The following is a 13981-nucleotide window of genomic DNA, read 5'->3' on the forward strand; positions in this document are numbered from 1 at the left end:
ACAGAATCTTCATTACTTGTTCCTTTTGTGCACCTCCTTTTCTAGATTATCAAATGAAGGAGTAGGGGTATCAGGTTATTTCTAGTTTTTATAGCATATTTAACACTTCAGGTTCTGGATTTCTGTTTACTTTTCAGACCAGTATTCAGCTGCAGGAGCCACTGCCTGTACTGACTGTCCTGAGGGTTATGGTTGTGCCTCTGCTGCTGTTGCACCTGTCATGTGTAACGTAGGAGAATACAGTGCCACTGCTTGTAAGTTTACGTTGAAAAGTAGATTTACTATTGGAGTTCATCTGTTTTGGGCAGAATGGTAACTTCTTTTTTTTTTTTGCCTCTATAATTTTAAAAGTAGTATTTTTTTTATGTTCAAAATGTTGTCATGAACTTTCATGATATAATAACTTTTTCTAAACATTCTGTGATATAGGAAGAAAGACAATTTTTTACAAACCTTGAATTTATTTTTCTTAACAAACTTCATGAGATGAGTTTCTAATACCTAAGGACATTTATCTTTCAGCTATGACATGCACAACTTGCACAGCAGGGAAATATTGCCCACATGGAGCTGGAGCTGAGACAGACTGTCCTGATGGTTTCTATTCATCTGCTGGTCAGGGTACATGTACCCAGTGTGAACCTGGAAAATTCTGCTCTGACAAGACCCAGTCACAGGACTGTGCTGCTGGGATGTACTCTTTTGCTCTAGCTATGTCATGTACAGCTGCCCCAGCAGGTTTGTCTATTATTTTAATGAAAGTTCTCTCATTCCAAGCTGGTGATTAAACATGCATGTGACTTTCTAATTAGTGGTCAAAGATTGGACGTATTATGGAATACCGTCTTTTTGTCCGTTGTCCACACTTTGGACAGTAACTCAAAATCACTTGAACCAACTTTTATGAAACTTTGGTGAACTGTTAATATTTATTGATGTAAGTTCCCTTTCGATTTTTATAAATTTCAGACTTTTTGTTTCCGTGTTATGAATTTTTTACTAAAAAATGGGGGTTTTTTCAAGTTTTAGGACAATAACTCAAAAACTCTTTCACCAACTTTAATGAAGCTTTGGTGAATTGTTCATATCAATTTGACATAAACTCATTTTCGATTTTTATAAATTTCAGATTTTTTGTTTTTGTGTTATGAATTTTTATATTTAAAAAAAGGGAGATTTTCAAGTTTTCGCACAATTACTCAAAAACATGTTCACTAACTTTTATGAAACTTTGGTGAATTATTCATATTCTATTGAATTAAGCTCTCTTTCGATTTTTATTTATTTCTGATTTTTCCGTGTTATGAAGTTCTACTCTTTAAAAAGGCCAGAAACAGCCAAGGAAATTTTATTCGTTGAAAAATCGTTTAAAACAGACCATTTGTTATGATGATCAACTAATAAATATAAAAGGTACTTGGTAACCTTGGTAACCTTATCAGAAAAGTTTGTTTGAAACAAGATAGAAATGTATGGGTGAAACATCAAGACAACAAACTTAGATAAAATTGAGGTTGTCTTGATAGTGTCAAATTTTTTGTGCATTTTTTATTTACTTTTTTGGGGGGGAGGGTATTCACAGTATTTCTAGTTGATCGTATAAATTCATTAAAAGCATAAGGACAAGTTAAAAGGGCAACGGGCATATCAAGTGCTTAAAACGCAGCTGTTTATTTGGGTTTGACATTACAATAATTGGACTATGAAATTACAATTATTTGGGTTTGACATTACAATTATTTGGTTTTTGTAGCTTTGTGTGATTTTTATGTGTACCAAGGAAGCTGTAAAGGAAGAAGGGTTAATAATTCAGATATGTTTTTCATATGTATTGTAACAACATGAAACCTATGTGAAAATTACATGTATAGGTCCAACATTTATTGATAAAAATCTTGTAAATGAAATTCATATGGAAACAACACGTTTCAATTTTTGTCAAATTTTGGCCTCAAAAACATTTATTTCCGTATCAGATCTAAACATACGAAAAACATTGTCCCATTCTATAAAATATATTTTTTTATTCCAGGATTTGAAGTATTAGACAAAGGAGTTGCCCCAGTAGCCTGTGATCCTGGAGAATACAACACAGACCCAAAGACAATGAATTGTACAACCTGCCCAGGTGGATCTAAATGTCCCACGACAACAGCCAGCCCAGAGGCATGCTCTCCAGGTAAGTATCAAGATGAAATTTGAAAGGTTGATCAAACACTCCTCAAAAACGTTTTGAATGTCAGTTCAGCATTATACATTTTGTTTTCTGCAACATACAGGAATATTTGTCTTGACTGATTTTGATCTTACTTGATTTTGATAATGAGTGAAATATCAAATTTTCCCTAGGTAATAAATTTCAAACTTAGTAAATAAAATTTTGTTGTTGTGATGGTCATGTGATTTGATGTAATAAAGATATAATAATAATAATAAAATGATATGTAACTTGGTGCCTCCCCATTGAGATGTAGTGTGGGGGTTCAAGAAATTCATACACATTCCTTGTCCTTGTCAATATGAAACATGGACTTTGTTAGCTACCTGTCCCTCTGTGTTACTGCTCATCAGTGTTAGGTACCTGTCCCTCTGTGTTACTGCCCATCAGTGTTAGCTACCTGTCCCTCTGTGTTACTGCCCATCAGTGTTAGGTACCTGTCCCTCTGTGTTACTGCCCATCAGTGTTAGCTACCTGTCCCTCTGTGTTACTGCCCATCAGTGTTAGCTACCTGTCCCTCTGTGTTACTGCCCATCAGTGTTAGGTACCTGTCCCTCTGTGTTACCGTCCATCAGTGTTAGGTACCTGTCCCTCTGTGTTACTGCCCATCAGTGTTAGGTACCTGTCCCTCTATGTTACTGCCCATCAGTGTTAGGTACCTGTCCCTCTGTGTTGCTGCTCATCAGTGTTTCTGTCCATCACATCTACATTTCTCATTGAATTTGGGTAAAATTGTAACCAAAGGTTGCCATCACTGTGGACATAATGGGAAATCTGCGCTCCCAGATATTTATTTGTATGAATTACACTGTTTTGGCTACCTTAAACTTGGGATGTTTTGGTGTTTTACTTGGTTTTAGTTGAATAAAGCTTTTAGAAAATTTCAAAATTGATCATAAATATGGTAATCAATGAAAGGTGATAACAAAAATAACAAGGTTTAATTGTATACTAATCCTCAATCTTCCATTACATTTAATTATTTCTACACAAAAAGGCAACATAAAATTGACACCTGGTCAAAATGTACAGGCACTACACCTCTCCATACTTATTTTGTCTAATTCCAGGTTTCCTAAGTAGCCCAGGAGCAACAGAGTGTACCCAATGTCCAGCAGGGTACCAGTGCCCTGATAATACTGATGCATCTAAAAATACCCAGTGTTCAAATGGATGGTATTCTATAGCGGGAGATATGAACTGTAACCCCTGTTCTGCTGGTTCTTACTGTATCAGCGTATCGTAAGTCACTCTCTTCTATTTTAAGCTATTGATTGAATGCATATGACTTTTTTATCACCAGGCAGTGATTAAACTCTTCTATAAGAAATTTCCAACCATTAATATTAATATTACCTAAATAATTAAAATTTAACTCCACCTAAGAATGAGGCAGAGTTACTAAGACAGTAAGTGATTCATGCATATCTTATACACAAAAAATATTTTGACTGGAAACATTGCAGAATGCCAACATTGACAATTCTTTTAAAAAATGAAAGCATCCATGAAAAATGGATTTTAATAGATATTTGCAGCAAAAGTTTAGTTGAATTCTACGAAAGGAAAAATTCCTGTTAAAATCTTACCATTCATTACACACTATTTTAAAAGAAGTAAATCATGGAAACTCCATTTTATCATTGTTTTACTAGGGGCCATTTATGTCTCATTATTTTACCCCAAGCAAGTATTAAATGATGACATAAATGGCTCATTTATTTCAATACCAATAGGACGAGTTTCTTCATATTTTTTAATAGACACAGCCTATCTGTTGCATGAAATGTGAGTCATGTGTTTATAACTTTTTTACCATGACTGTGGTCTAAAGGGCTTTGCAGCACATCATATTAGAATTCATAGTATACAACATTAATATAGAAATTAACATTGGGGTCTTCTATATGGTATATATAGGTAGGGCAGGGTATGTCACCAAGTGAGCAGTTTTTCTAGTTTTGAAATAAAGCCTTTTTAAACTTCTTTTTAAACTTATAGGTCAAATGTAGAAATCCCTTGCTCAGCTGGAACATGGTCAACAGCCAATGCTACAAGTTGTACAGTGTGTGAGGCAGGCAAGATTTGCCCAAATACTGATGGCACAGGAATAGAAGACTGCCTGCCTGGGACTTACTCAGTGGCCGGGTCAACAACTTGTACTGATTGCCCAGCAGGATATTATTGCCCATCAACAACCACATCACAAACTGATGCATGTTTACCAGGGACATATTCATTGAAGGCATCCACAGCATGCACACCTTGTCCTGCAGGAAAGTATGTAGCATTAAATATGTAATTTAGCATTGATGTAAACAGAAAAAAATTCATGACATGATAAAAACATGTGAAAATTGGTGTAAGGGGGATGTGTAATGCAAACCAAATCCATATGTAGCAAATTTATAAGTTGTGTGGTTTTAATGTATTATTTACTTATTTTCTTTTTAGAAGTTTTCCCTTAATTTTTTAAAACAGAAAGTTTCTTTACTTATCTCAGTAGAGTTAGAAGAGTAATTATTATACCAATCACCTTGTCTCTCTCTGTTACACTTTTTTTTGTAACAGATTTCTTAGCCTCTATTGGAGGCAATTCTTAGATGTGTGTATTGCTTATTCATTATGACTTGTACCGTGTATCCCTTTTTTAGTTTTGTCACTGTCACCCATCAATTTCCTGTTTACCCATCAACTTTGTAGTTTTCTAGATGCTGCATAATAGAAATTTTCTAAAAAGATTTCTCAGCTTCTATTGTAGGGAATTCTTAGCTATGTGGAATATTGCTTTCTCATGGTGACTTGTACTGGTCTCCCATTTTCAGGTTTGTCTCTGACCAATTTTTTGTACAATAATCAATTTGGAAGCTTTTTAGGTGCTGCATAATAGAAATTTTCATAACATATCGCTAAGCTTCTACTGGAGGGAATGGTTAGATATTTGGTATATTGCTTGTGCATGATGACTTTTGTCTCTCTTTTTCAGCTTTAAATTATATGGTTGAGTTGGGGTTTTACTAGCATGATCTAGTGTGCAACATCTTGCTATTACAAAAAACTAAAGAAACACATGACATTGTTTATGTAATCATCAATGGTGTCCTTAGCAAAGTAGTATTTTTGAAATACTAGTATATTATCATTGGTCATCTCCATTGGATGCTTGTAAAGAAAATCTATGAATGAAAGGATGATAAAAACATATAAACCAATAATAGTCCTTCTTCCAACATAGTTTTTTATTTTTTAGAAATTTTAAGGAAAGGGAAATAACTTTCCAACTCGACAGTCAATGGAGGGCAGTGGACTTTTAATTCTAATTTGGATTTGTTTGAGTTGTAATAAGCACTTGATTACTTTTGAATAACTGTTTTCAAATCATTCAAGTACTTACCGAAGTCAAAATTGTTTCAGTTTCTGAGAACAATACTTACTGTTCTCCCTTTTCCAAGTGAAACCACCAACAGTGTTGTCATGTGATGGTTGGTTATGTCCCTTAGAAAACTTGATAACTTGGCTTGCAAATTGTACTATTGAAATTGATATTCTAATTGATTATTACAGTCAATAGATTGTGAATTCTTTATACTATTGGTCAATCACTCAGTAACAAAGTCCATTATCATTTCAGAGCATGTCCATCTACAAGCCAGGATATAGAGGTAGTTTGTGACCCAGGAACATATTCTTTAGACAACCAGACCGTCTGTACACAATGCCCTATAGGGAAGGAATGCCCTGATGTGGACACCAACTCTACAATGTAAGTATTCATGTCTACTTCCCATTGGGTCATCTCTTTAACCCAAGACATATGATCTAGGAACCAATATATATATATATCCTAGAATACGGTGGGAAGACATAGCAAAAAAGTTCAATTTATTTAAGAAAACAATATATGTAAATACATGTAGACCTCATTCCTGAAACAGTTAGAACACAATGAAATTAATCATCTGTATTTTCTTTGACTTTGATCTTCAAAACACTACTGTTAGAACATTTAAGTATCAGACAGAAGGTGATTCATGCATGTCAAAAACCCATTGAATTCATTTTTATTTCTTGTTCAGAAACAGTTACTGATCACATAACTAGTTTTAGTTTTTCATTTGGTTGTTGCGCTTTTGAGATAAAAACTATAGAATGTACATGTGTACATGAAATTGGCACTTGGCAAGAGTTATCATTCTTAAATTGGTTTCATTTGGTTGATTTTAGTGAGAGATGATTATATAGTTTCTAAAAGGTGCAGATCTGAATGCAGAAATGATTATCGTGATGTGAAAGTATAGCATATGTAGACTGAAAAAGCATGGTTTGTTTGGCAGGTATTTCTACACCATAAATTACCTCTATCATTGGCGGTGTCTGAATTACTTAAATATATATAAGAAAATGACACTTGTTTGTTATTTCAGTAAAGACTGTGACCCTGGCTATTATTCCCTTGGCAACCAGAAAGAATGTACTGTCTGTGAGGAGGGTTATTACTGTCCACATACCACAAAGGGACAGACAATTTGTCAGCCTGGGTTCTACAGTGCAGCCGGGTCAACTAACTGTACCGGATGTGAGGCAGGATTCTACTGCCCTGACCCTGAATGTAAGTATAATAGAGGGAAACCCCTGAGGTAAATTCTATATCAGTCTGTTTTAAGGAACAGTACAGACTATATAGCTTGGGTGCTGTACTAGTTGAGAGACAGAAGTTCATAAAAGAAAAATCTTAAGCTAAATGTATGTGCAATGTCTTGAATTTTCCTCAAATCTTCAATTTCAAGTGATCTGATTTAGTCTAAATTTGAGTCAGGGGGGTTTGAGGAAATCTGAAATTGAAATTTGTTTATGAAGTCTAGTCCTGACGCTGGCAATACATAGCAAACAGAGAGACTAATAATCATGTGGGCTCCACACATCACAGCATTCTGTTTCTGTTTAAAGGGTCTAATAATTATTTGGACTCCACACATCACAGCATTCTGTTGCTGTTTAGAGGGTCTAATAATCATGTGGACTCCACACATCGCAGCATTCTGTTTCTGTTTAAAGGGTCTAATAATTATTTGGACTCCACACATCACAGCATTCTGTTGCTGTTTAGAGGGTCTAATAATCATGTGGACTCCACACATCGCAGCATTCTGTTTCTGTTTAAAGGGTCTAATAATCATGTGGGCTTCACACATCGCAGCATTCTGTTTCTGTTAAAAGGGTCTAATAATTCTGTGGGCTCCACACATCACAGCATTCTGTTTCTATTTAAAGGGTCTAATCATGTGGACTCCACACATCACAGCATTATGTTGCTGTTTAAAGGGTCTGTTTCCTTTTATTAATTCATAGAACTTGAGCCAAGAGACAAATTATGGAGGTTTTTTTGCAAGGAGTGGTCATGATTGAAACAAGTCACACCCCACACTAGATAGAAATTTTGTATGTTATATTCTGGTGTGTAAATAAAGCATCTTACTGCATGGTTCTAAGTTCAGGAATTTTTAACTATTTAAAAAAAATTCTATTTACTTGAGTGAGCATCATTTTTTTTACTTTTAGATTCAAGAAGATCAGAGTGTCCACCAGGGACATATTCAAATGGTGGTGCAACTGCATGCTTACCATGTGATGAGGGGTACCAGTGTGCCATGGGATCAACCAGTCCTGCACCATCTGATGGACTTTGCCCACAAGGAGGCTGGTGTGATGGAAAGAATTTTTACCGTTGTGAACCAGGAACTTACAACCAATATAATGGATCGGTTGATGCCAGTGCCTGTACGATGTGTCCACCAGGTATGTTCAGTACAAATCCTTCTAAGAGTCTGCCTGGTGGTGATTCACCTATTAAGGAATTAATTCAAATGCTAAATGTGTCACGGCTTAAGATCATACAGGTGATGGTTCACCGATTAAAGATTAAAGCCAAACTTCTTATTGCTGCAATAAAATGTACTTTCAACACATATGGCACTATTGAAACAGTTTAAAAAGAAGAACAACTTGAAGTGTTCACAGAAGAGTCAAAAAGCCAGAAAAGCACCAAGTTTAAAAAAAACACACCTAAACCAGACCCACCAATTAAAAAAACACCTTTATTAGACCCACAAATTAAAAAAAAAATATCACCCATTTTGATAGAAAACCTCAAAATTTTTTGACACCAAATTATCCCTTATTTATTGTGAGGTAATGGTAAAGAGATAATTTTACATGTTTTATTGGAAATATAAAATGCCATATGTCTACCCTTCCATTTTAAGGTCACTGAATCAAATTTTTGCATAATGAGGGGATTCCAGTTGGTCTTGACCTTTTTAATGGTGAAAGAAGAAATATAATACATATTTGTTAAGTAGTGCTAAATTTCTATAATTGCCATAAATTTTAAGATTGTAAATAACTTAAGTGAATTACATGACAAGATTTTACTGATATTTTTCTCTCACAGATAAATGTGTTTTAATTGTTATGATGTTTCAGACAGAAGATGATATGTACTAAGTAAGTCTCCAGATTTGTCTTTCATTGAAGTCTTTGAAACATTTTGTATGGCTTATTTCAGGATATTACTGCCAAGGACCTGGAGAAGTTAGCTATACAGACTACCCCTGTCCAGAGGGACATTATTGTTTGGCTGGTACAACACTTAGTGTTCAGTATCCTTGTCCAGGTAAGGGAGACAACTCCATTAGTTAAAAGGTAGTTTGGAATCAGCCAAACCTGAATTGGATATAAATGGTAGAAACATCAATTTGTATTCATCAAACTGCCCCCGAAAAATGTTCAGTCATGTGTACTGTTGTCCTCATCTGCCATTGATTGAAGGATTGAAAAATACACCAGGCGTTAGTTTGCTAGTAATAGCAATTATTTTGTTTTTGATGTTTATATTACAGATGTAAAAAGATTTTGAAGCGTGTCATTGGTACACTAAATAGTGTACAAAAAAAAGAAAAAAATAGGAATTTCTGACAAGTTTGACTAAAGACTAATTGTACCAACACCCAGTATCAACCTGTCCTGAATTTTCTATTGTATAAACTTTTGTTCTACAAGACTGTAGCCAGCATTCCACAGTATTGTAGAACTGCCTAATTTTGGTCTTGTAATCTGATGCTTTATAGCATTTATCACTTTAAAAAATTGTCAAGCATCTGTAAATCTATATATCTAGAAATAGCTCCAGCCAAGGTCTTCAGGATGCAGCGAAAGTTTTCTGGAAAAAAATTACCCACAGCAAATAAGGTTACCATAGAAACCATGCCAAAATATGCGAAAATTTGCAAAAAAGTTCATAAAAGCAGGTTTAAAAATATCAAATTTCCCGCAAAATATCTTAAATTTTTATTTCATCCCCTGAAACTGTCCAAACTTTTTCCTTTGAAAACCCCATCCTCATATGTGCATCGCCGGTTAGATTTTGAGCTATTTCACTTAGTAATCCACTTATTAAATTTAGCATGGTAAAAAATTGACTTACTTTCACTTTCACAATGAAGTCAAATTGTCATTGAAAAAAAGCCCCTTCAATATTGAAAATATATAAAACACTGCAAAATACTTTGAAAAGTCCCCTTTTTCAGAAAATGTTTTATCAACAATAGATTCTTCCTTTTTAATCACTATAGCAACCACCAGTTTCCATTAATATCATTTTTTATCCCTAGCCAAAAGTGCGAAACTAAACTAAACTGTGGAGTGCTGGCTGTAGTTAGTAACTGTCTTATATTCCTATAAAAGATGGTACATCTAGTATTTTGCACTTAAACATGTTATATTTTCCAGTTCGTTTTACTTTTTCCAATGCATATTTATTGACTTGTAATGATTCATGAAACATATTTTTTAGTTTTAAAAACTATCACACATGTATTTAAACTTCCAGGTGGAACATACCTTGATGAGACCAATGCTACCAGTGTAACTTTATGTAAACCATGTCCAGAGACCAAATATTGTCCCCAAGGGTCAACAACTGATGGTATCATCTGTCCTGCAGGGTTTTATTGTGTAGGAGACCAAGCTTCAGGATTCCAGAATGCCTGTCCTATAGGAACATATGGTCCTGATCAGGGATACAAGAGTATGTATAATCTTACATAGTATCAAGTCTTCATATTCTTTAGTTCAGTTGAGAAGGAAGTTTACTATAGTTATGTAAACTTGGTTATAACACATGAGTTGGAAAGTTTTAGCCATAATTTTCATAAGCATATAAACTCTCAAGTTTTAGGGGCTCACTCAAATTACATTTTACATATGTAATGTTTCTATCCTAAATTTTATTTTATACAGTCATATTTTGAGAATACCCAATAGATGTGTCATCTACCAATTTGCTTAAAAAAATTCTCGGTATGTAAAAGAAATTCAACTTAGTGATTTGGCTTGGCAGTTATTTTTTATTCAAATTTTTTAGTATTGAATTTAGCCTTTTCAGGCTTGCATACATTTTTTTTACTTATTTAATTTGTGTTGATGATTGAATGAATTGAATATTTTACTGGGCTCACATTTCTTATTATAAACAATTCTGTTGTCTTCCAGATGCCTCCGAGTGTATACCCTGTCCTGCTGGTTACTACTGTCCAGCAGGGACCCAGTCTGAACCAAGAACTTCGCCAATTCCATGTGAGCCAGGAACATACAACCCGCTAGCCAACACAGGACATCCTCTGAATTGCAAGGCTTGTGATCCTGGATTTGCCTGTCCTGAAATCAACCAAACTGCCTCCACATTGCCATGTAAAGTTGGTAAGTAGCTTATGATCCTGGATTTGCCTGTCCTGAAATCAATCAGACTGCCTCTACATTGCCATATAAAGTTGGCAAGTAGCTTATGATCCTGGATTTGCCTGTCCTGAAATCAATCAGACTGCCTCTACATTGCATTGTTAAGTTAGTACAGAGCTTACATTATGTAAATAGTAAAAAAAAAAAATTATGTAAACACTTTTTTCAAGACTATTGCACACATTAAAACCGGTCTTAACTGGACTGGATAGTTTGGTCTAATGTATACAGGTTCTTACAGGGACTTTAGGAGATGTCTAATCATAACAGGTTTCCACTTCATTTGAATTGCTGACTCTGGATCCGTTGATGTAAATAATGTACTAAGTTAGTATATGGAAAATAACCTATCTGCCCTAAAGGCTTATAAAAAATCAAATTATATTTTTTTTTATTGTCATTTAATGTCAAATACCTTAACAATAGTGATGAGTTTGTTTTATTTTTTTTCAGGATATTTCTGCCCAGCTGGTACTATTGAAGTGGACCAGTTCCCATGTCCACCTGGATCATACAGCAACAGTACAAACCTGACGTCTGCTGATGAGTGCGATATATGTCCTCTTGGAATGTATTGTGACTGGGCTAGTGGTAAGATTCCATATCATAATTTTGTAAGATGTATGCATAAAAAAGAAACACACAAAAAATTGAGAGGAAAATGTTATTCTAAAGCTGTGTTAGTGTTTAAGTTCATTAAGCAAGATTTTCATAACTTTTAACCTTTGTCTCCTGAAGTTCTGTCTCATTAGCTCATGCAAAATATACACTTGAAATGAATGCAGGCCAATAGCCAGGGGGCTTTGGGGTGATTATGACTTCCTCACCATTGGAAACAAAAAGGTGTAAAACACTGATTAAAACACTGGTTAAGCACTATTAAGTCAGGAAAATTTTGTCCAAATACCCCTCTAAACCCCCTAAAATATATCTGGCTTAGGACATGGGACACAACATAAAGAATGGAAACCTGTTCTCATCAATATGTATTTTGTATTATTTTTTTCGTTTGCAGGATGGCCAGACAACCCACCAGAGCCATGCTTTCCTGGATTCTACTGTCCGCTACAAACTCCCTCATCAAAAACCTATCCATGTCCATCAGGAACATTTTCTGATCGATCTGACCTATACGAGGCTTCTCAGTGTACCCCCTGTACTCCGGGATATTACTGTAATGGAGGCGAGAGTGCAGTGTCTGGAATATGTCCTCCTGGTTATTACTGTCCTGAAGGGACGAGGATTGCTACAGAGTTTGGATGTCCCAATGGAACATACAATGATGGGACAGGACTGTCTGCTGAGTCTCAGTGTAAAAATTGTACTCTTGGTAAGTGTGACCTATTAGGTATAGTCTGACATATTAGGTATAGTCTGACCTATTAGGTATAGTCTGAAGATTTTTCATGCTTGAATGGTGCAAAGTATATAACCAAAGGTTGATCTTGACTTTGCAAAATAAAGCTCTGTATGTGATACTTAATGAATTTTGCAATTAGAAAAAATATAGTTAGGACACATTTACCAAGTTAAATAACCTTTCTTTACATTCATATTTCTTTTTGATTGACAGCATTTGCAGATTTTTCAATTAGGGTCCATACTGTAGTATGAAGAATTAGGGTCCATACTGTAGTATGAAGAATTTGCAATAAGATGTACAAGTTACTGTGAAAGTACTTCAGTTTTTGGTTACCAGTTTTCATGGATTTGGGAAGAAACACAAGTTTGTGGATTCTTGAATTCATGGTTTTGAGATTTTCATTATACACATCAATTGATTCTCCTTTGGAAACCAAATTAATTGCTTTGGCAGCAAAAAAAAACACGTAAAATTGGTACCCCTTGAACAAAACCACTTTCACAGTAGAATTGCTGCATCTTAGTTACTTGGCTCACATGAAGCTTCATATTAACTGCTTCAATGAAATTAAAAAAAAAATGAATATAAACTTTTTTCCCTATGACTTCTTTTGTTTGATTCTACTCATTGAAATTATTAGAATTTGGGATGAAAAAAATGGCTAATTATACTTCATTATATAACTGCAGGACATTATTGTGAGTTTGCTGTGTACGAACCAACTGAATGTGAGGCAGGGACGTACATGCCTTATGGTGATGATGGAACTGGAAATGTTATAGGTAATTGATAATCATTGAAATTGAATTTCAACTAAAAAAAACACATTATTAAAAGAACACTGAAAGCATTTGATGATTTGAACCTTTCATATTTGTTGACTTACTTGAGCTAGAGCTTACTTAAAGGTTTGTTTACACTTATTGAAGACGTTTTGGTGATCTCTGACGGTATTTACTATTTTTTCCTGGTGCAGTTCTTAGTTTAGCCATATCTCTTCTTATTTCCATTCATACTTTGTACCATCTTTTATGTATAAAAAATACATCAGAGTCTTTTACAGATAAAAGTAATATAAGATAAAAATTTCTTTTCTGTCCATGTGAGACTCTCAAGAAGTAATCAATGATATTAATAATCCCAGCAATTTCAAACTTTTAAAAAAAATAATATAAGGCCAACTAAAAATATTTTCTTGGTTTTCGGGGGCTTCCTCATCTTCTTTTCATCCCCATATCAATGATTTTAAAACAAGTCTCATTTTTTTAAGAGTGTTAAAAACACTCTTGTCACTTTATGGATAATAAAATAATTAAACTTTATGTTTTTTTTTTAAATAAAAATTGGCTTGTGAACCAAGAAATGAATGATGAATGGCGTGACTTTATCATCAGGACTTAATGTGAATTATGAAAGGATTAAACACTGTTTTTCCAGAATTTATAAATTTGTAAAATTGGGCCATTCTCTCAAAAAGCAAAAAGTCCGAAGGAGATTGGGAGTGAAAGGTTTGATCTTACAAACATTCATAAATTATGGAAAAACCATTTTTAATCCTTAGAATTCAAATCCAAAACTATCTGAAATGTATTTATCCTTTCATC

At 34.4% G+C, this 13981-nt stretch overlaps 1 protein-coding gene across 1 annotated transcript in view; it reads left to right on the forward strand.

Moving 5' to 3' along the window:
- LOC148600393 (uncharacterized) overlaps positions 1-13981 on the forward strand; it is a 140081-nt gene that overhangs the window by 22422 nt on the left and 103678 nt on the right. The window contains exons 9-22 of the mRNA XM_088557410.1: positions 138-254; positions 523-738; positions 2033-2179; positions 3289-3460; positions 4220-4498; positions 5850-5981; positions 6643-6827; positions 7778-8014; positions 8784-8891; positions 10107-10304; positions 10769-10975; positions 11468-11605; positions 12030-12344; positions 13067-13159. Coding sequence (XP_088413536.1) covers positions 138-254; positions 523-738; positions 2033-2179; positions 3289-3460; positions 4220-4498; positions 5850-5981; positions 6643-6827; positions 7778-8014; positions 8784-8891; positions 10107-10304; positions 10769-10975; positions 11468-11605; positions 12030-12344; positions 13067-13159 — 2544 coding nt within the window. The remainder of the gene's footprint in view (positions 1-137; positions 255-522; positions 739-2032; positions 2180-3288; positions 3461-4219; positions 4499-5849; positions 5982-6642; positions 6828-7777; positions 8015-8783; positions 8892-10106; positions 10305-10768; positions 10976-11467; positions 11606-12029; positions 12345-13066; positions 13160-13981) is intronic.

This window comes from Perna viridis, chromosome 13 (genome assembly GCF_037379345.1).
Source record: "Perna viridis isolate PV_CMFRI_1.1 ecotype Kerala chromosome 13, ASM3737934v1, whole genome shotgun sequence".
NCBI lineage: Eukaryota > Metazoa > Mollusca > Bivalvia > Mytilida > Mytilidae > Perna > Perna viridis.